This window comes from Carcharodon carcharias, chromosome 5, assembly GCF_017639515.1.
Source record: "Carcharodon carcharias isolate sCarCar2 chromosome 5, sCarCar2.pri, whole genome shotgun sequence".
Classification (NCBI taxonomy): domain Eukaryota; kingdom Metazoa; phylum Chordata; class Chondrichthyes; order Lamniformes; family Lamnidae; genus Carcharodon; species Carcharodon carcharias.
The window spans coordinates 104,154,285-104,177,404 of NC_054471.1; the positions used below are offsets into that span (position 1 = coordinate 104,154,285).

At 40.4% G+C, this 23,120-nt stretch overlaps 2 protein-coding genes across 2 annotated transcripts in view; one reads left to right on the forward strand and one right to left on the reverse strand.

Moving 5' to 3' along the window:
- Nucleotides 1-23,120, forward strand: part of eloal (elongin A, like) — a 99,649-nt gene that overhangs the window by 22,831 nt on the left and 53,698 nt on the right. The gene's annotated exons all lie outside the window — the stretch shown is intronic.
- Nucleotides 1,875-21,941, reverse strand: klhl31 (kelch-like family member 31). Its single transcript, XM_041187299.1, has 3 exons — nt 21,879-21,941; nt 12,078-13,277; nt 1,875-2,714 (listed from the first exon to the last, which is right to left on the reverse strand). The coding sequence occupies exons 2-3, from the start codon at nt 13,247-13,249 to the stop codon at nt 1,982-1,984; spliced, it is 1,905 nt and encodes a 634-aa protein (XP_041043233.1). The 5' UTR covers nt 13,250-13,277; nt 21,879-21,941; the 3' UTR covers nt 1,875-1,981.

Sequence of the window (23,120 nt, forward strand, 5' to 3'; positions counted from 1 at the left end):
AGGTAGAAGGAAGAGAAGTCATTGGTTGAGGTAGGGGAGTAGATAACTTTAGTAACAGAAACAAAAAAATCCATGAGCATTGGGAGGCAGGATGGAGGAAGCAAATGTAGGGAAATAGTTGGCCTGGAGGGATTTGGTTGTCTTTAAACTCCAGGATAATTATGAAATAATGAGTTGGCTACAAAGAGGAGAGGCAATATTTTTGTGAAGTGCAACCCATGGCTAATTGTATGCCATGTGACACATTCTGAATTTATATTTCATATCTCCTTTAGCTTTTCTCGTCATCCTGCAAGTCATAATCCCTAAACGTTTAGGAGATAAATGTCCAATCAGCTGTGGTAATGAAGCACATTGTAAAAATTGCTTTAATTCACCAAACAGTAGTTAGAAGCACATAACTCAATAAGGCACTGCTGTATCAAAAAAGTTCAAGTTTGCTTAGGATAAATGTTTTCAAGTGCATCTGTTCTATTGTTTTCTCAGCAAACTAGGCAAAACTGGCTCTGAAAGCTCGCAAAAACCTCTCCAGAACTTAGCAATATTATCCACAGATTTTCACTGTTTATCTCGGACCATTTTCTTTCCTGTTTTCATAGCAGCAAACAACTAAAATGTATTATATTTCAATCCAGCTTACAAAGACAACAGTTGCAGCGTGCCATGTCCTGAATGTTCATCGTGCCATTCAGAATGCTGAGAGTGTTTCATCTTAGATAAAGATACAAAAACATTTTTGTCTGCAAAGCATTAAGTAGAAACGGGTTGGGCAGCTCAGTCTTTGAAAACACTGTCCTGGTTCTCTTGTTAGGTGTTTTAGCTGTTACTTCACAACATCTCAATAGTTAAAAACCAATTAATTGCAGCCGATTTTAAAAAAAACAAAGAAACCGGAAAAACAATGACTCTAATAAATGAATTACGAAACAAATAACAAATTATTAAATTAGTTTTAAAAAACTGGCTGTTTTGGACTTAGAAGACTTCTTGCATCCAGAGACACATGAGACAGACAAAGCACATGCTTATGTATGAAGCAAAAACAGAAAATGCTGGAAAAACTCAGCATCTGTGGAAAGAAAGACAGAGTTGACCCATCCACCGCACAATACTTGGAAGTTCAGGATCAAGGTGAGCTATGATCTCCGACGATACCAACATTGCTTTGATTCATTCAAGGGATTGCTCTTGCTGCTCAGTCCAGCACCACACCTGCTCTTGTCGCAAAAGCTGTCTTAGAGGTTCAGGCATAAAAGCTAAATATTGCGGATGCTGGAAATCTGAGACAAAAACAGAAACTGCTGATTTTTTCTGTTTTTTGTTTCAGATTTCCAGCATCTGCAGTGTTTTGCATTTATCTACATGCATAAGTCTGTTTTCCGTAGCTTGTTTTTCCTGGAACAGGTTGCTAGCCTGAAGTCAGTGGCTATAGCTGCATCAAGCATGACTGACCAGGAGTTTCTCCTGCTTTTACTACCTGCCAAAAAATGATTTGCAGGTTAGCAATCAACCTGTTTGGCTGCATTATGAACGCACCTAACGTGTCCTGGTGTGGGACTTGAACCCAGAGCTTCTGGCCCAGAGGCAAGGACGCTACCCACAAGACTTCCACGCAGCCACACACCACCACCCCCCCCCACCCCCGCCAACTGCCTTGTCACTTTTGAGAAGACAAATGATAAATAACAGCCGTATCCTTGGCTGAAGCTTTTCTGACTATAGTTATCTGGTGTCCCAAGCCTCGTGGAGTCTAAAAGTCACATTTTATGATTGTTTTTTTTTTCCCTGTAAACTACTAATTTAAGCAGAGTATCATAATATGTACATCTTTTGAATGCAATGATCTGCACCATTGTTCCAGTAGTTCCTCTTTAACTTAAATATGAAAATCAATTGCATCTAGTCACGAAAGCCGAGTTAAGCATCAATTTAAGCCGGAGCTCCTTTCCGCAAAATTACTCAATTTTGATTTAACTGCAAATCAGATACTGACTGGAACTGAAGATACGGAGCTGGTCCTGGATTCTTGGGTTCTTTGACTAGGCATGGTGAAAACGCAGCAGGACAAGCCAACTATAGCTTCTGGCAGGTCATCTTCATTGGTCCAATCATTAAGATCCGGGTTAAAACACTGGACACATTTCTTATATTTCTTTTCTACCTCATTCCAACCTCCCAGTAGATAGACTTTACCATCAAGAATTGTAACTCCAGCAGTACTGACACCAACATGAAGAGGGGCAGCATAGCTCCATTGTCCTGTATATGGGTTATAACATTCAACAGGGAGCACATCAATCCTCTCACCCCGAGCTCCTAGCTGACTTCCACCCAATGTGTACACATGATCTGCAAGGGAGATGGCACAGTGCCATCCCCTGGGTGTGCTTAGATTAGCCTTATCCTGCCAACTGTCTGCTGACAGATCATAGGCACAGACTGAACGGGAATATGCATTATTGATGTACCCTCCAGTTACCAGGATTTTGCCGTCTATGACAGCACTGGCATGACAACACCTGGATACCTCTAAAGGTGTCTTAAGCTGCCATTTGTTGGTCGCTGGTATATAGCATTCAATAGATGCAAGAGGACCGTCTGAATTCCTACCCCCAATTGCAAAAAGTAAACCATTAAAAACATTTAGGCTGAAATGGGTGCGTCTATGGATCATGCTTCCCAGATGAATCCAACTGTTGAATCGAGGATCATATCTGTAAAATTAATAAAAAGAAAATGAAAAGATATATACTACCAGACTTCATAATCTTTTGTACAATAGCTTAAGAATTCATAATTTGTATGTGGAAAGCATAGAACAGAATACAATTCATTCAAGCTCATTCCGAGATCTCGGGAATTAGTTAAGTGTTGAGGTAATTTTCAAAATCAACCACCCTCCTTGAGCTGAGGCTCTGATCCACGTCAATTTATTTGCATTTCTTTATTCTTGGTCTACTTGTCTGAAGACAATGACTAACTCAGATTCATAGACGACAATCATTTGCCCAAATATTATTTGAAAGTGGAGGAGCACTACAGCCAAATACAATTCTGTCCTAAGCAGTATCCACATATATGGATATATAGCAGTGGTCACAAAACAGCAACCTGAAGGGAGTACGGTGGCTGACTAGGGACTCCACTCCCTAGTCCAGAGTACTAAAACCACTTTTTTAATTTGTTCATGGGATATAGGTGTCATTAAGCCAGCATTTGTTTCCCATCCCCAAATGCTTTCGAGAAGGCGGTGGTGAACCACCTTCTTGAGCTGCTGCAGTTCATATGGTGTCAATGCTGTTAGGAAGGGAGTTCCAGGATTTTGACCCAGCGACGGTGAAGGAATGTCAATACAGTTCCAAGTCAGGGTGGTGCGTGGCTTGTAGGTGAATGTGCAGCTGGGGATGTTCGTAAGTATCTGCTGCCCTTGTCCTTCTAGGTGGTAGAGGTTGCAGGGTTTGGAAGGTGCTGTCAAAGCGGCCATAGAGAGTTTCTGCAGTGCAGCTTATAAATGGTAAACACAGCTGCCACTGTGCATCAGTGATGAAGGGAGTGAATGTTTAAGGTGGTGGATGGAGTGCCGTTCAAGTAGGCTGCTTTGTCCTGGATGGTGTCCAGCTTCTCAAGCGTTGTTGAAGCCACACTCATGCAGGCAAGTAGAGAGTATTCCATCTCATTCCTGACGTGTTCCTTGTAGATGCTGGATAGGTTTTGGGAAGTCAGGAGGCGAGTTACTCAATTAGTTGTTCAATTGTCCACCTGCATTCACGACTGCAGAGCTTTGATCTGATCCATAGGCTGTAGAATTGCTTAGCTTTGTCTATCACATGCAGCTTCTGCTGTTTGGCATGAAAATAGTCCTGTAGCTTGACCAGGTTGACACCACAATTTTAGGTATGCCGGGTGCTGCTCCTGGCATGCCCTCCTGCACTCTTCAGTGTACATTATTTGGTAGTAATTCTAGATATAGTCTAATTTATATTAAAATAATTAATCCAGGGCTTTATTCAGGAATGCACCAGCAGTGTGCAGTGTTCAAATGCACTGTACGTAGTCTCAGCCACAGCAGCACTTATCCTAATTTCTGATACTGTACTTGGTGGATCATACTGAATAGACTACATGCACTTTGCTACATAAAAGGAAGGAAACAGGAGGGCAATTTACCCAGAATTTCCTTGCGCCTTTCCCTGAAAGCAGCTCAAAAACAACATCTGAAAGTAGACCACACAACTTCTTTCTGGGTATAAAGGGATTGCACAAGCTAGAATTTCTTTGTATCAATCTCATGAAACCTGTCTAACAGGCCACTGTGCCCTTGGACCTACTCGTGAGTAAGATCAGTCAGAGAGGCCACCAAGTTGCAGGGAAAAAAATACTGTTAAACGAATATAATTTACAATTCTAATGTTCTTCACTATTAGAATTCTAACAGTTCTTTTGTACTTTCACCATAGGGACCTTGAGCTGAATTATCTGGCAGGCAACGGGTTCCCATCAGTGGAAACGTCAGCATGCAATACACATGTTCCCACCCAATGAACTCTTTCCAGCCCCATTAAGGGTCCTGTGAAGAGAGATTGGGGAAACTGGGCCTGTATTTTCTAGAAGTTTGAAGAATGAGGGGTGATCTCATTGAAACTTACAAAATACTTAAAGGGATAGACAGGGTAGATGCAGATAAGATGTTCCCCCTGGTTGGGGAGTCTAGAACCAGGGGAGGCAATTTCAAAATAAGGGGGAAGCCACTTAGGACTGAGATAAGGAGAATTTTTTTACGCAAAGTCGTGAATCTTTGGAATTCTCTATCCCAGATGACTGTGGAAGCTCAGTCATTGAGTATGTTTAATGCAGAGATTGACAGATTTCTAAACACCAATGACAAAGGCATATGGCGATAGTGTGGAAAAAGGCACTGAAGTGGATGATCAGCCATGATCGTATTGAATGGCAGAGCAGGCTCAATGGGCTGAATGGCCTTCTCCTGCTTCTATGTTCATGTGCGCTGGGTCACCAGTCAATAAAACTACAAATAAGTAAATCAGTTAAGTTAACTCCCTATAGAATAAAGTGACATCAACACAAGGGAAGCAGTTGATTGAGGAGTAGCTGGTGAGTCTATTTCAGTTAAGTCCATTAATAATCTAATAAATTGAGGCATGTCAGATCATGTTGGTCCTGTGCAGTGCACATCCTGTACAATGTGGGAACTCCAGCACACTTCTTGTATCCTTAATCGCCACATTTGCACTAAGTGTGGACAGCTGGAAAAGCATGAGCCCCTAATTTCAGAGCTTCAGTACATCCCCAAGGATGAAAATTTTGTGGAAAGCACAACTCTACATGTGGTCAATCCTCAGCTTAAGGGTATGCAGGTAGATAGAGAATGGGTGATTGCCAAACAATTAAGACAGATCAGGCAAGTAGTACAGGAGTTCCCCAACTTTATTTCACTGTCCAGTTCTGAATACTGAGAGTGATGGCTCCTCTGGGGAGTACAGCCAGAACCAAATTCATAGCAAGACAGCTGGCTCAGCTCTACCGGGGGGGGGGGGGCGCCTGGTGGAGCAGCACAGGAGGAAGATTCGGAAAGCAACAGTGATAGGGGATTCTATACTCAAGGAAATAGACAGACATTTCTATGGCTGCAGATGCAAATCCAGAATGGTATGTTAGCACCCTAGTTTCAGGGTCCAGGATGTCACTGAGCAGCTGCAGAGCACTCTCACAGGGAAAAAGAGTGAGCAGCCAATGATCATGAACCAAAGTGATGCCAATGACATAGGTAGAAAGAGGATGAGGCTTTGCAGGCAGATTGTGGGGAGCTAGGAAAGAAACTAGAAAGCAGAACCTCAAAAGGAGGAAATCACCAGATTACTTCTGGTGCCACACACTAGTGAATATAGAAATAGGTAGATAGAACAGATGAATGCACGGCTAGACAGATGGTGCAGGGTGAGAGGGATTTAGATTCCTGGGACATTGGGACCATTTTTGGGGGAGTATAGGCTGGATGGGTTACACCTGAATAGAGCTAGAACCATGTCCTTGTGGAGAAACTTGCTAGTGTTATTCTGGAGAGGGTAAACTAACTTGGTGGGGTTGAGAACCAGGAGGTAGCATTAGAGGGAAAAACTGGGTGCATAAAGAATTGGGAGAGACAGACAGCACTCGAGAAGGAGATTGTGATGTATCAGGTGGGGTCAGAATAAGAGAGAATGCAGTAATGCCCAAATTAGGTTTCCTATGTAAATGCACGGAATGTAGTAAATAAGGTTAGTGAGTTGCAGGCACAGGTAATCATGTAGGAATTTGAGGTTGTGGTGACAATGGAAAACTGACTCAAAAAAGAACAGGACTGGGTATTAAATATTCCTGGATTCAAAGTGTTCAGGAAAGAGAGGGAAAGAAATAAAGGTGTGGTAGTTTTGATTGAGGGGTGCTGTAGAGAGAGGATGTCCTGGAGAGGTCAAGGACAGAATCTATTTGGGTAGAGCTAAAAAGCGATAGAGGTACTATTACACTACTGGATGTATTCTATAGGCCGCAGCCTACTGGAGAAGTTACAAAGGAACAAATTTTCAAGGCAATTACAGAGAGCTACAAAGCTAAAGAGTAGTTATAAAGTAGGACTTGAATTATCCCAATATAGACTGGGGTAGTAATAGTGTAAGGGCAGAAAGGAGAAAGAGTTTCTGAAGTGTGTTCAGGATACTTTTCTACATCAGTGTGTTTCCAGTCTCATGAGGAAGGAGGTATTGCTGGTTCTGGTTCTGAGGAATGAAATGGGTCAAATCGGTTAAGAGTCAGTAGAGGAACATTTAGAGGACAGTGATCATAGTTTCATAAGGTTTAGGTTAGCTATGGAAAAGGAAAAAAAGAAATCCAGAGTACAAACAATTAATTGGGGAAAAGGGCCAATTTTAGTGGGGTCAAAAAAGATCTATCCAAGATACAATGGAATCAAAGATTGACAGGCAACTCGGTAATGAAACAATGGCCTGCTTTAAAAAGGGGAGACGGGTCAGGTATAGTGGAAGTACATTTCCACAAGGGGAAAAAATTAAACAAAGCCAGAGTTCCCTGGATGACAAAGAGATAGAGAGTAAGATGAAGCAGAAAAAGGATGCATATGATAATTGTCAGACTAATAATAAAATTGAGAACTGGGATGAATATAGCAAGTTCAGAGGGGAAGCAAATAAAGAAATAAGAGAAGCAAAGACAGTATGAGAAGAGACTGGCAGCCAACATAAAAATGAAATCCTAAAGTCTTCAAAGGCATACAAATAGTAAAAGGAAGAATAGAATCAATTAGAGACCAAAAGGGGATTTATCCACTGAAGCAGGTGGCATGGCTGAGATACTAAACGAGTACTTTGCATCTGCCTTTATCAAGGAGGAAGATGTTATCAAAGTCATAGTGAGAGGGGAGGCAGTTGAAAGACCAGATTGGCTAAAAATTGACAAAGAGGAGGTTTTGGATAGGCTGGCTGTGCTTAAAGTTGATATATCATCAGGGGCCAATCAGATGCATGTGAGGATACGGAGGGAAGGAAGGGTAGAAATTGCTGAGGCACTGGCCATAATTTTCCAATCATTCTTCAATGCAGGGGCTGTGCCAGAGGACTGGAGAATTGCAAATGTTACACTCTTATTCAAAGAAGGGTGTAAGGATAAATATAGCAACTATATTTAGGCCAGTCAATTTAATTTCTGCAATGGGAAAACTTTTAGAAATGCCAAATCAGGGCAAAATTAACAGTCACTTAGATACATGTGGATTAATTAAGGAAAGCCAGCATGGATTTATGAAGGGCAAATTGTGTTTAGCTAATTGGATTGAGTTTTTTGATGAAGTAACAGAGAGGGTTGATGAGCCTGTAGTTGAAATGGTGTATGTGGACTTCCAAAAAAGCATTTGATATAATGCCACATAACAGACTCGTCAGCAAATTTGAAGTCGATAGAATAAAAGGGACAGTGGCAGCATGGACACGAAGTTGACTGAGTGACAAGAAACAAAATAGTAGCTGATGGTTTTTCAGTCTGGTGGGATATATACAGTGGGGTTTCTAGCTGTTGGTGTAAGGACCACTTCTCTTCTTGTTCTATAATGACCCAGACATGGGTGTATAGGGCACAATTTCAAAATTTGCAGACAACCCAAAATTTGGAAGTATAGTGAACTATGAGGAGGAACATGATGGTCTTCAAGAGGACATAGACAGGCTGGTGAAATGGACAGACATTTGGCAGATGAAATTTAATGTAAAGAAGTGTGAAGTGATACATTTTGGTAGAGAAGAGGCAATATAAAATAAAAGGACACAATTCTAGAGGAGTGCAGGAGCAGAGGGTTCTTGGGATATATGTGCACAAATCATTGAAAATGGCAGGATTGGTTTCGAAAGCAGCTAATAAGGTATGCGGGATCTTGGGCTTTATAAATAGAGCCACAGAGTACCAAAGCAAGGAAGTTACAGTGAACCTTTATAAAACACTGGTTTGGCCTCAACTATTATATTGTGTCTAATTCTGGGCACTGCACTTTAGGGTGGACATGAAGGCATTAGAGAGAGTACAGAAAATATTTTTGAGAATAATTTCAGGGATGAGGAACTTCAGTTACATGGATAGATTGGAGAGGCTTAGATTGTTCTACTTGGAGAAACAAAAGTTGAGAGGAGATTCGATAGAGGTTTTCAAAATGATGAGAGGATGAGGAAGAAGGCTCGAGAACCAAAGAACACCTGTTTAAGGTAAAAAGTCAAAAGGATCAAAGGTAATGCATAGAAAAACTTTTCCCCCCCACAGCAACAACTTAGGATCTGGATTGCACTGTCCAAAAGGCAAATTCAATTGTGGCTTTCAAAAAGGGAATTAGATAATTAACTGAAAAGAGAAAAAAAACTGAATGCTACCGGGAAAAACCAGGAGTCACTCCTGTAGAGATTCAGCATGGACACAATGGGCTGATCGGCCTTGTTCTGTGTTGTAACCATTTTATGATTCTATAAAAAGATTGCTTGATGCCAACACTGGTTTTAAAATGAAGTGGAAGAAGTTCAGTTCCTCAATATTGACCTTATAGTCCTCTTCAAGGGAAGCAAAGAAACACCATTAAAGATGTGTTTTATATTCCATATGTCAAAAGATAAATTTCTTCTGTTAAATTTTATAAATGTGATGTCTGTTGTGAATCGTTAAGTAATGTTGCATTTTTCTAGATTTTGGGGGTGCTATGTATTTTTTTTAAGTTTAGCATCTAACTTATTTTAGCTTTTCAGTAGTGGTTTTATATCGAAATCTAAGGACAACAGAGGTAGTTCATGATACAATTCACTATTTAATTTGCTAAAAGTGAGACAAATAAAAATTTAAAAGATTCGTGTTTGTATTGGCATTTGGAATAGTAATACTAGATTTGTACCAACAGTTAAAAGCTTCCTATGACATGATTAATTGAGGCCATTACTGTTAGGTTGATTATCTCTAGAATATTTGCTTGAAATCTCACCCCTTAAACAATTAAATTTAAAACAGCAGAAAGTTAAAACTAGTACACTACTTAAAGGAGGAAGCACAAAGCTTTATTTATTTAGTGAGGCTTTTTAGGAACACTAAACTTATTAAACTCCTTGAGCTTTACCAAAAAACACTCTTCTCAGGGCCAATGAAGGTTCTTTTTCAACAGTTAATACATTCCTGTTGATGCTTAAACATTGCATCAGAAGTTGGAGCACATGATCATTTGTCTCAATTTCACTGTAAACCATAGAAATGTCTTTTGCCCCAATCAATAAGATGGCAAGTTTGCAAAATATGAATCTCACCTTCAAAAAGTGCTTCATACTTGGAAAAAAGTATTAGGATAGAGTATATCAATTAGAAATAAACTAAACAGCAGCTTTTATTAATATAGTGCCTTTAACATAATTAAACATGCCAAGGTGCATCACAGGGGGATTATAAAGCAAGGTGTAACACCAAGGTAATCTGATGACCGAAAACATGGTCAAAGAAGTAGGTTTTAAGGTGTGTCTTAAAGGAAGAAAGCAAAGTAGAGAGGCAAAGAGAATTCCAGAACTTTGGGGCCTAGGCAACTGAAGGCATGGCCACCAATAGTGGAGCAGTTATAATTGGGAATGTACAAGAGGCCAGAATTAGAAGAGCACAGATTTGCTGGCAGGTCATGTGCTGGAGGAGATTACAGAGACAGGGAGGGGCAAGGCGGGGATGAGTAGTTTAAAATCAAGATTTTCTTGGCTGGGAGCAAATGTAGGTTAGCGAGCACAGGGGTCATAGAGGAAAAGGTCTTGCTGAGAGGTTAAGACATGGCCAGCAGAGTTTAGGATGACCTCAAATTTACGAAAGGTAGAATGTGGGTGACCAGCCAAGAGTGCATTGGAATATTAATTCTAGAGGTAACAAAGGCATGGATGAGGGTTTCAGCAACTGAGGCAGAGGTGAAGTCTGCAGATGTTCCAGAGTTGGAAATAGGCAGTCTTGGTGACAGCCTGAATGAGGTTGGAAGCTCATCTCAGGATTAAATGTGGCACCAGGCTTGCAAACAGACTGGCTTAATCTCAATCTATTGCCAGGGTGTGGGGTGGAGTTGGGGTGGAGTTTGAAAACAATTGTTTCAGTCTTCCCAATATTTAATTGGGAGGAAATTTCTGCTCATCCAATACTGGATGTCTGATAATTTAGCAACAGTGGAGGAGTCAAGAGAAGTAGTGGTGAGATAGAGCTGAGAGTCGTCAGTGTGAAATCTAATGCTGTGCCTTCAGATAATGTTGCTGAGGCACAGCATGTAAATGTGAAATAGGAGAGAGCCAAGGATGGATCCTTGGGGGACACCAGAGGTAATGGTGTGAGAGCAGGAAGAGAAGCCATTCCAAGTGATTCCCTGGCTATGATTAAATAGATAAGAATGGAACCACATGAGAGCAGTCTCATTCAGCTGGACACGAGTGGAGAGGCTTTGGAGGAGGTGTGGTCAACCATACAAAACGTGCAGACAGTTTGAGAAGGTCAAGGACGAAAAGTTTATCTTTGTCACAGTCACATAAGATGTCATTGTGACTTTGATAAGAGCTGTTTTGGTACTGTGACAGGGGTGGAAACTTGTTTAGAGGGAATCAAATGTGGAATCCCTGGAAAAATTAGGATGAATTTGGGAGGCAACATCATGTTCAAAGACTGTAGAGTGGAATGGAAGGCTGGAGATGGAACGGTGGTTTGCAAGTTTGGTGCGGGTCAAGGGTTGTTTTTTTATTTTGAGGAGAGGGTCGATGATGGGCAAATCTAAAGAAGCAAGGGACAACACCTGAAGCAGAGAATTGTTTGCAAAATCAGTTACGTAGGGGCTGGGAGAGAAAATTGGGCGATCAGCAATTTAGAATAAATTATAAAGTTAAAATATTTTCTAAAAACCAAGAGGGAAGGAGGATAGCATAGGGAATAAATGGTGCTGAGCAGAATTAGTAGAATTATTTTCAATTATTTTCGTAATTTGTGGTTAATACTGTAAAATTGCTTCTGACGTCTAAGTAACTTTGTCGCTGAGCGATTAGTGTTTGAATCAGTGTTCCTTGCAGTCACAGAGGGTTAAATGAGATGTATTAAAGTGTTGTCAAGCGAATTTGAAACACAATGTAATATTGAGTAACAGTTAAGAGTACTAATATTATAATTGCTTTGTCTTAGCTAGGAAAATTAAACCCAGATAATAACAAGCAAATGTGGGATTAAGTATTCTTAACTTAAATCAACATTTAAAGTTATACAAAGTCACATCTGTAAAATGAAAACATGAAATCCAAACAAGAAACACTTAATGCAAATGACCTGAGTAGGGTTTCACTATGATGAGAAATATTAGAATCAACATTAAAACACAACCTCAAACTTTAATATTGTGATCTTAAAATATTTTATTTACAGAACACTGGGTGCAAACTTGTCATTTTCAATTTTCCTATTTCTGCAGGCATGGAGTCTATTCCATTAAGGTCGTATGAGATTTTAAACATTCATGACATATTGATTCTTTATAATGACTATAATGTTACCTGCAGAAGTTGCTCACTGCATGCTTCGCCTGATTCCTGGCATCATTTTGATCTTCTCCGCCAGCAACATACAGGAATCCATCCATCACAGCTACACATTGATTGAAGATCTTATAAGGCATTTCAGCAAGTTTGTTCCAAACATGTTCAGAATCTCTATATAGAATATCTCTGCTGAGTGACTTCTCTGATAGGGCTAGACGGCCACCCACCATTACCAGAACTCGGAGGCCACTACGAATCTTTGTTCTTCTGGACTGCAAGGTGTTCTGTTGATAGGGAAGCAAGTGATAGTTCATGGCCTCTACCAGAAATTTGTGACATTCTAGGTCTTGCATCATTCTAGGCACGGTCTGAACATAGTTCACCAGGTCTTGTGCTGAGATTGTACAAAACCGAATGGTGTTCAGTAAATCTGCTGCACACTTAACTCTATTATTGTCAAAATCCAGCCATTTCATTACAATCTGGAATGCTGTGATTTCTGAGGGTAATCGCAGGGTTTCAAGCAGCATAAATTCCATGATTTGTTCAAAGGTGAGTTTCAAAAACTGGTCCCTTTCTGAAAACTCTAGGAAATTGTCACAAATGAACTTGTGTGCTGCTTCCTTGGTATTTTTGAGTCCATAGGTTTCAGCAATGTTAACAATATACATACAATTCTCAACATTGATTTCTTGCATCAAAAAGTCACAGCACATCTTTATTAGAGAGTGAATTTTGAGCAGGTTTGCTGTTGCTATTGTGCTACCAATGGTGTACAATGACAGCGTTATCTTTCCACAATAGGCATAAGTAATAACTGTGACAAGACCAACTGGAGATATGTCACTGAGGTCCACTCTTTGGATTGAGGGGTCTTTGGTGAGAATATTCCTGAAATACTCACTGGAAGAAGCCATCACTAATTTGTGGACATCAAAAGATTTGGTTTTTGTAGAAATGGTTAAATCACACAAAAACTTGTCTTGCCTCATTCTGCTGAGTGCTTCCAAGAGACTGGAACTGTAGGAGGAGTTGGATATTTCGGTGGAAATACAGCTAAAACCGTTACCTCCATCCAAAAGGCCATTCATGCCATTGAAATGGATTATTGTACTTTCTTCCACAATAACAGTCATCTCCTTGTTTTCTGTTTTATTCTTTTTAACATTTTTCTTCTTTGGTGCCATGACTGTAATCCTGTATCACAGTCACAATCTGGAACATATTTATTTATAAACTTAGTACATAAACTCTGTAATGCTCTGATTAAATGCACAAATATTTACCAATAAATTGTGGACATAAAATATGCATTGTAATTATGGAAATTGGATTGTAATTCTCTTCCTCACAGAAAATATCTTGCTGTTTTCTTTGTTTATCAATACAGTAAACATGATAAGCAATTTTAAAAGAAAAAAATGTAATTATTGAAAATCTAAAATAAAAGTCAAAAAAATGCTGGAAATTCACACCAGCTCACTGCTGTACACTTCCAACAATTTCTGTTTTTACTTTGATCTTAAAAGTAATATTGACAGAAGAATAAACTTCTTTTTCTCCACTCGAAGTTACTATACCTACATATTTCTAGATTACACCCCTTAGTTTTTACAGAAATGTTGAACAACAGAATTATAAATGTAATGGTTTCATAAATGCTGAAACAATTAGAAGCACACATTAAGCTATGATAATTAATAAGATGCTTAACAATCTAAAATTGTATACAACAGTGTCCCCACTTTGGGATCCTTCAACATCAATTACAGAAGGAGTTTAGAAACGGGCATTAACCACCAACTAAGACGGATCTGGACTGGACCAGGTCCCACAACTTCAGAAGATGCAAGGTTGACTAGGCCATCCTGGACCCAGATTGAACACCCACATAACACCACACCACATTGCATTATTCACTGAACCTTTGGAAAAGCTCCAAAACAAAGCTGAATACCTACTCCACTTGATGCAACCGTGCATACTTTACATATTTTATAAACTGCATCGAAATTGTTCCCAGCCACCTGCCAATTTTCAAGTCATCATAATCAAGGACAGAATTTATTCCAAGTAGAAAGCTCCTGAGTAACAACATTCTGTAGAGGTGAAATAACGCCACAAAACAGAATGCAAATATTGCAGGTGCTAGAAATCCGAAATAAAACCAGAAAACACTGGAGACAATGAGCAGGCCAGGCAGCAGTTGTGAAGAAGTTGTGGGACCCAAGGTTGTGACGAAAGGTCATCAATCTGAAGAATTAACCCTACTTTCTTCTCTTCATAGACCCTGCCTGACCAGCTGAATGTTTCCAGCATTTTTGGAAATAAAGATGACTTCGCATTTGTATAGCACCTTTCATGATCTTGGGGTGCCCCAAAGCACTTTACAGCCAATGAAGTATTTCTGATGTGTAGTGTAGTAATTATGGTTTTATTTAGTGTGCAATGTATCTTTAAGGATAATACGTGTTAGGCAAGATCACATGATCTGTAGTAGCCAATAGGAGAGTAGCGCAGACTACCGCTGCAGCCAATGTAGAGATAGAGTTGGAGTTGAAAGCACATGTGTAGTTGCTGCTGAGTATATTGTAAATAAACTGAAATGTTTCCACCCAAGTGTTTGCAGATCAACCCTATCATTAATAGTACCGCTCGGTCACCATACAACAAACTGGTGATGAGGGTAATACAGGATTGAACAGAAGAAATCAAGTTAGAAAGAAATTGGCACTGCACCTCGCCCAGTGATTATAAGTAGCAAACTCTGTTAGAACTGAAGAAGTTATCCTCTCTCAAAATGCTACAATTTGGGAGAATTGATCCTTTTGAACCAGGCACAGACAACTGATCTCAATACATAGAACGCCTCACGTTCTTTTTTCAAGCAAATGAGATTATGGGTGAAGAGAAGAGGCAAGTGATCCTCTTGAGTACTTGTGGGAGCAAAACCTACAGATTGATTCAAAGTTTGATGCCACCAGGTGCCCCAGATTTAAAGAATTTTGATGAATTGATGGACGTTGTGAAGGGTCATTTTCAACCCAAGCCCTCTGTCACGATGTGAGATTCAGGTTTAATTCACAAAATCGAGCCTTGGGTGTGACAATTGCCATGCTACATGGCAAATTTGAAGCAGCTAACGGAACATTGTAAGTTTGGTACAATTCTGAACGACGTGCTCAGAGATTGTTTAGTTTGGGGTGTGAAGGAGGACTCTATTCAGAAAAGATTATTGTCTGAAGTGAATCTGGATTTCAAGAAGGCGATATAGTGCTGGCCATGGAAAGCGCAGTAAGAGATTTAAAAGCAATACAGAGTGCGCAGAATAGCACAGTCTTTCACATCTGGTGGGAAACCTCAGTCAAAAGAGAGGTGAAAAAGTAAGACTTCATTGAGAAGTGGGGAAGCAGGCCCCGCTAGCTGAAGAATAAAGAAAAATAACTTAGCAGCAAAACCGGAGAATAATTTTAATAGAAGTAGAAATAATCAATCTTTTAGTGATTGGCAGTTTAAAATAAATCGAATGCTACTATTGTCACAGAAATGGACGTATGATGAGGCAGTGCAAAGAAAGATTCAAGTCGGCTTATAAACAAAATAAGTCACCCAACGAAATCTACAATGTAGAAGAGTTCGAAATGGCAAATTCAGACATTTACTTAATCTGAAAATTGGAAAGACAGAACCAATATTTGTCACATTGAAAGTAAATGGCAAACCTGTTGGAATGGAAGTGGACATGGGAATTTCCATTACAGAAATTGGGGAACATACCTTCAGATATTTGAACAATGGTGAACATCAATTACGTTTGGAACAAACAGATGCCAAGCTAAAAACATACAGGTGAAGACATTCAAGTAAAAGGCATAAGCAGAGTAACTGTCCATTATGGAAGCCAATCAGCAAAGCTACCAGTGCTGGTATTGAGAGGCAGAGGACCAAGGACCTTTTAGGGCAAAATTGGCTAAAGGAAATAAATCAACTTGAGTGGGTACTGAGATTCCAAAAGTAAGCTAGAAGCATTCCTGTTTTGAAAAAGGAGTGTGTAAGGACTCAACAATCTGAAGAAATGCAGGCTGTCTTAAGAAAAAAACCTGGAAGAACAGCAGAAGGAACTTAAAAAGACCCTGCTTGATGAGGTAAAGTGAGCAACCTTCGAAGGGAAAAAGAAAACCTGTTGAAAGACCTTCATACACTACATGATTCCTTCAGTTCAAAGTTTGTACCTCTGGAAAAGTAAAAGAAGCAGAAAGAGTTCAGCACTTCTTAAAACAAACTCAGAATCTCAGAATTTTTACGGTGCAGGAGGTCATTCGGCCCATCGTGGCTGCACTGGCTCTCCAAATGAACATTATGACCTAGTGCCATTTCCCTGCCTTTTCCCTGTACCCCTGCACATTGTTTCTATTCAAATAATCATCTAATGCCCTTCTGAATGCCACGATTAAACTTGCCTCCACCTTCACCAACGCAGTGCATTCTAAATCTGAACTAGTTGTGTGAAAAAGTTTTTTCTCACGCCACATTTGCTTCTTTTGCAAATCACTTTAAATCTTTGCCATCTCGCTCTTGATCCTTTTATAAGCGGGAAAAGCTTCTCCCTATCTACTCTGTCCAGCCCCCTCATGATTTTGAACATCACATCTCCTCAGCTGCCTTCTCTCCAAGGAGAACAATCCCAACCTCTCCAATCTATCTTCGTAAGTGAAGTTTCTCATCCCTGGAATCATTCTTGTAAACCTCTTCTGCACTCTCTCCAATATGTTCACATCCTTCCTATAATGTGGCACCCAGAACTGCACATAATATTCCAGCTGGGGTCTAACAAGTGTCTAATATAAATTCAGCATATAATATATAATATAAATCCTTGCTCTTGTACTCTGTGCTCCTATTAATAAAGCCTAGGATACTATATGCCTTATTAACTACTCCCTCCACCTGTTCTGCCTCCCTCAATGATCTATGCACACATACACACAGGTCTTTCTGCTCCTGCACCCCCTTCAAAGTTTCACCCCTTATTTTATATTGTCTATCCATGTTTTTCCTACCAAAATGCATCACCCCACACTTCTCCACACTGAACTTCATCTGGTACCTATCTGACCACTCCACCAACTTATCTATGTCCTTTTGAAGTTCACACTGTTCTACTCACAGTTTACAACACTCCCAAGCTTCATATCTTCTGCAAACTTTGAAATTGTCCCCTGCACACCAAGATCTAGATCATTAGTATATATCAGGAAAAGTAAGGATCCCAATACTGACCCCTGGGGAACTCCACTCAAATCTTCCTCCAACCCAAAAAACTCCATTAACCATTACTCTCTGCTTCCTATTTTTCAGCCAATTTTGTATCCATGTTGCTACTGTCCCTTTTATTCCATGATCACTAACTTCTCACAAGTCTGTTGTGTAGGACTGTATCAAATGTATTTTGAAAGTCCATCAACAGCATCACCCTCAACCACCTTTTGTCACCTCTTCAAAAAACTCCAGCAAGTTAGTTAAATATGATTTCCCCTTTAAAAAGCTTTTCATTATCAACCCATATTTTTCTACGTGACAACTAATTCTATCCTGAATAATTGTTTCTAGAATCTTGCCCACCACTGAAATTAAACTGACTGGTCGGTAATTGCTGGGCTTATCCTTACAACCTTTTTTTGAACAAGGGTGTAATGTTTGCAATTCTCCAGTCCTCTAGTACCTCCCCTGAACCTAGGGAAGACTGAAAAATTATGGCCAGTGTCCCGGCAATTTCTACTCTCACTTCCTTCAATATCCTTGGATGCATCTTGTCCAGTCCCAGTGCCTTGTCAACTTTAAGTATCGACTGTCTATCCAACACTTCCTCTTTATAAATTTTGAACCCTTCTAGTGACAGAGTTTCCTCGTCTGTCACCACTTCATTTATTAACTTACTATTCTCTATACTAGCGCTATCTGTCTCTTCCAGTATTTTGTGCACTCTGGTATTTCTCCCTAATATTTTCTCTTGGTTCCCACACCCCTAACAAGTTAGGTTAAAGCCCTCCCAACAGCACTACCAAAACACCCCACATGGAACCCAGTCCCAGTTCAGCTGCGACCCATCTGGCTTGTACAGGTGCCATCTCCCCCAGACTCAGTCCCAGTATACCAGCAATCGAAAGCCCTCCCTCCTGCACCATCTTTCCAGCCACTCATTCATATGCATAATCCTCTTACTCACTAGCACGTGGCACTGGGAGTAATCTGGATATTACTACGTTAGAGGTCCTGCTTGCTAATTTTCTACCTAGCTCCCTAAATTCTGATTGCAGGACCACATCCCCCTTCCTACCTAAGTCATTGGAACTAATATGGACCACGACCTCTGGCTGTTCACCCTCCCCCAGAAGAATGTCCTGCAACCACTCTGTGGCATCCTTGACCCTGGCACCAGGGAGGCAACATACCATCCTGGAGTCATGTCTACAGCCACAGAAATGGCTGTCTGTTCCCCTAACCAATAAATCCCTTATCACTATAGCTCTTCCTTTCTTCTTCCTGCCCTCCTGTACAGCCGAGCCACTCGTGGTGCCACAAACTTGGCTCTGACTGCACTTCTCTGAGGAGCCAGTGCCCTCACTAGCTTCCAAAACTGAAAATGGATTTGAGAGTGGGACCCTAGGGGACTCCTGCATTACCTGTCTACTTCTCTTGGGTTGCCTGGTGGTCATCCATTCCCTCTCTATCTCCAGGCCCTTAAGCTGCGGTGTGACCACCTCGCTAAACATGCTATCCGCGTAGCTCTCAGCCTCGCAGATGTGCTATAGCGACTCCAACTGCTGCTCGAGTTCTGAAACCTGGAGCTCAAGTTTCTGCAGCTGGCAGCACTTCCTGCACATGTGGTGAAGAATGTGTTGGCAGAGAAGACACAACAATGCTCAATTTTCCAGGAGGCAGCAAACAAATACAAAAAAAATGGAAGAATTGAAGAATCAGCTAAATGAAGCCAAAGAGGCTATGGAGGCAAAAGTTGCAGAATTTCCCAAGAAGCAGATAGATAATGACATTTTGGTGGACTCAACCACTGAGCTCAGACAAGTCGAGTTTGCATCTGAGAGAAATTTGGCCAATAGTGAAGTCAAAAAGGAGGCCGAGATTAAAGTCTGTGCTAGAAAGAAGGCGGCACATAGAAAAAAGATACAGAATTACTAATAGGGCCTTAATTCTTGCAGCATATGAATACACTTTCATACACAGGCCTGGCAATCAACTCGCAAACGCTGATGCCCTCAGTCATTTGCCTTTACAAGAAGATGATAAGCACATCCCAGTTCCGCAGGAGCTTGTTTTACTGTTAAATTTCTTAGATTCCTCGCTAGCATGTGCTCGACAGATCAGAGTCTGGACAAGTTGGGACACAGTTTTATCTCAGGTATGAGAACAAGTGCTACATGGTTGGTCACAGGAGCCCGTATCTGATGAAATGAAACCATACTTCAACAGAAGGCATGAAATACCCAGCCAGGATGGCATCTTATTGTGGAGAACACAAGTTCCTCCAAAATGAAGGGAGCCACTTTTAATTGAACTACACAGTGCCCATCCATGAATTTCCTGAATGAAGACCATAGCTATCTATGGTGGCCTGGGATGGATGGCGAAATTGAGTTTAGTAAAGCAGTGTGTGCAATATCAGCAACTGCAAAAGTTGCCAGTGACAGCTCCATTACCCCCATGGGAATGGCCAGATAGACCCTGAGTGCGGTTACACATTGTTCCCAGGAATGGTCCAACTTAGTCAATATTTCTGCTCATTGTCGATGCCCATTCAAAATGGTTGGACGTAGATGAGGTCAAGTCACCAACGTTGGCCGCAACAATGGAGAAAATATGTCAGAGTTTTACCATTCACTGACTACCAAAAGTAGTAATTTCTGATAATGGCACAGCATTTATCAGCCTCAACTGTATCACTCATGTGCAAACGGCAGCACACCACCCTTCCTCAAATGGACAAGCCAAAAGGACGGTTCAAATGTTCAAGGCAGGCATGAAAAAGCTAACTGGCGATTCCTTGGCAACCAAGCTAGCACACTTTCTTTTTCATGTCGGGACCACCCCTCACACAACAAAAGGTGTCACACCTGCGGAGTTATTGTTGAAATTCCAGCTCAGGATGAGATTGAGCTTAATAATGCCAAATTTAGAGTGGAAGGTGGAAAGGAGTCAAGGAAGCCAGAAAACTAGACATGACTGCATAGTCATGAGAGGAAATTTATTGTGGGAGAGCCGGTATATGCGGAGAACTTTGGAGAAGGACCAAAGTGATTATCAGGTGAACTATGTACAGTGACTGGACCTCTATCTTACCATGTGGAGGTGGAAGACTGGATCATCCGTAAACATGTGGACCATTTAAGGAAGAGAGAGACAAATCATCAAGATATGATTCCACCAGTGATCATGACCAGGTCTGCATTTCCTGTTGAAGATACTCAACCCAGGAAAGACATGTTGAACATTCCTGTAAGAGTTGAGGATACAGAACTGCAAGTGCCCACCAAAGCACCTGATGTTCAGGCAACTCCGGAAAAGGAGGTACCTGACAAAGCATCTGAAGTTGTGGAGCTGAGACATTCCACATGTACCAGGAAACCACCTGAAACGTATCAGGAAACCACCTGAAAGAGTGAACTTGTAAATTCCTTACCCAGTGTAAATATTATAGTCTTGAAAAATATGTACTTATAATTATAATATGTATAGCCAAGTTAAAGGGGGAGGAATGTAGTAATGATGGTTTTATTTAGTGTACAATGTACATTTAAGAATAATACTTGTTAGGCAAGATCAGATGATCTATAGTAACCAACTGGAGGAGTAGTGGGCTACCTCAGCAGTCAGTGCAGAGATAGAGCTGGAGTTGAAAGCACACATGTAGTTGCTGCTGAGTATATTGTAAACTAACTTTAAGTTTCCACCCAAGTGTCTGCAGATCAACCCTATCACTAAAAGCACAAGTCGGTCACCCTACAACATGTAGTCACTATTGAAATGTAGGAAACGTGGCCGACAATAGGCACATTTCAAACTCCCACAAAGTGATAAATGATAAATAAAAGCTAGGAGTTTAAGAAGTTGAAAATAAAGTTTAAAAATGACCTAAAAAGTGTGGGTTTTAATTTCCGATATTCTGGTTAATAATCCACACGTGGAAAGACTGGCAAAGGACTAAGGTCTCAGTGAGTTGACGACTCAGTCCCTTAGATTCTCTCTCCTTGCATCTGCTCAAGTACATCAATCAGGCCCAGGAATAGTAACACTGCAGCTTAGACCCTAGCAGCTCTCACAGTGCTTTCCATATTAAGAATGTTTCAAATAAAGATACTGCCATTCTAGTGGGGGAGGGTCTACATTTCATTCATTATAATTAGTTAACTGGCATAAAACCGTTACTTTAAAGCAAAGTAGATAATTTACCTCAAACGGGAATACATTAATTATCTCATGCAGTAAAGTTAAAGATCTCGATTCATACACAATTAAGCACGTAACGAATTAGTTAAGTTGGACTTATAAAGGCGGACAAAATAAAGTTAACATTTATCATTGTCCAATACTTTAACAATCCAAATAAACTGATACTCTAAATCTACTATTCGCAAGAGATTCACAAGTTCGAAATAACATAAATGTTTTTCTTATACATTCGTTCCTCCTGAAATTTAGACGTAATATAAAGCTACACATTGCCGTATAATTTTTAAATGGTTTGAATACAAAGTATTGCAACGTAACAGACTACCGATTTCACACATCGTGAAGGCATACCCCGAATGATGAACTTTCTTCCTGTAAGTATTGGCAGCCTGTTCTCCACTCTCTGCTGAAGACTCGGGGCAAAGCTAGCGTCGGATGGCTTTTTTAAAAAAATGATTCTGCGCGTTGTGTCTCTGTTAAAGGGGAAGATTGGGCGAATGAGGACGCGTTTCCGGGCGTGTAGTTTGAGTTCATTCAGAGCAGTAGCTTCAGGTGATCTTCTGTGTGCCCAGGAATGAGCTAGGTATGGCAGAAGATGTAGTGCAAAATGTATTGCATCTGAAAGAACGTCTCCTCGAGGTCAGCGACTCAAACAAGGTGTGTTTGTGAGTTGTCAGGTAATAGTTTCAAAGTGAACTAGTTGTTCAGAACATTATTGTCACCTGCACAGGCAGAATTGAAGTCTGAGGGATTCATTGCTCTGGAAGCAAATTGACCAACTAATTGAGTTCTGAACTGGATATAGTCACTTTGTGCTGTGCAACTTCATGGGGCAAAAGCGTTTCTAGAATTAAAGTAGGTAACAAAGTCTATTTAGTTCCTACTGGAAAATTATTTGGATACTTTTGCACCTGAAGCAACATTTCCAAGTTTACTTACACATGTAGAGAATGTGTACATACTGCACGCTAACCTAGAAAACTAGCAAAAGCTGGCCCAATGGTTCCAATATAATCTGACACAATTTCCAACCCTGCCAAAGTTTGTAACTTTAAAACAGCTCAGAATGGAGACCTATGACCTACCATTGCATTGAAAATGCAGTGGGTGGGGTCAGAGGAATGTCATAATATAAACTGCAGGTATACTTAACATTCTATCTTTCATTTCTGGTGGAGAAATTGAGTTATTTTTGCTTCTATATTTTACATCATTGTTATATCTGATAAAGCCTCCCCTGTTTGAATAATGCCTATCCTGAAAAGGGCATCAACCATTTTTGCAAGTTTAGGCAGTGTTACAAATTCAAATCTTCCATAAATACCATTTCAGGTTCTGTTGTTCCTATGTGACTTGAACCTTGTAGTTTTGTTAGGGTTCCCTGTCTTTTTGTATAAAAGCGTAATATAGGAATAGTAGATAAGAACATTGTCATGTGATCTAAACTGAACTTGTGTCCTTTTTCCACATCATTTACTTTATCCTTTAAAGGTGGACCAAATATTTAGTGAAGTGACGATTATAATAGCTGCTTTTCTTTGACATAGAGTACCAGTTACGCTCAGAGTTGACGTTCAATTGTACAACTTATCT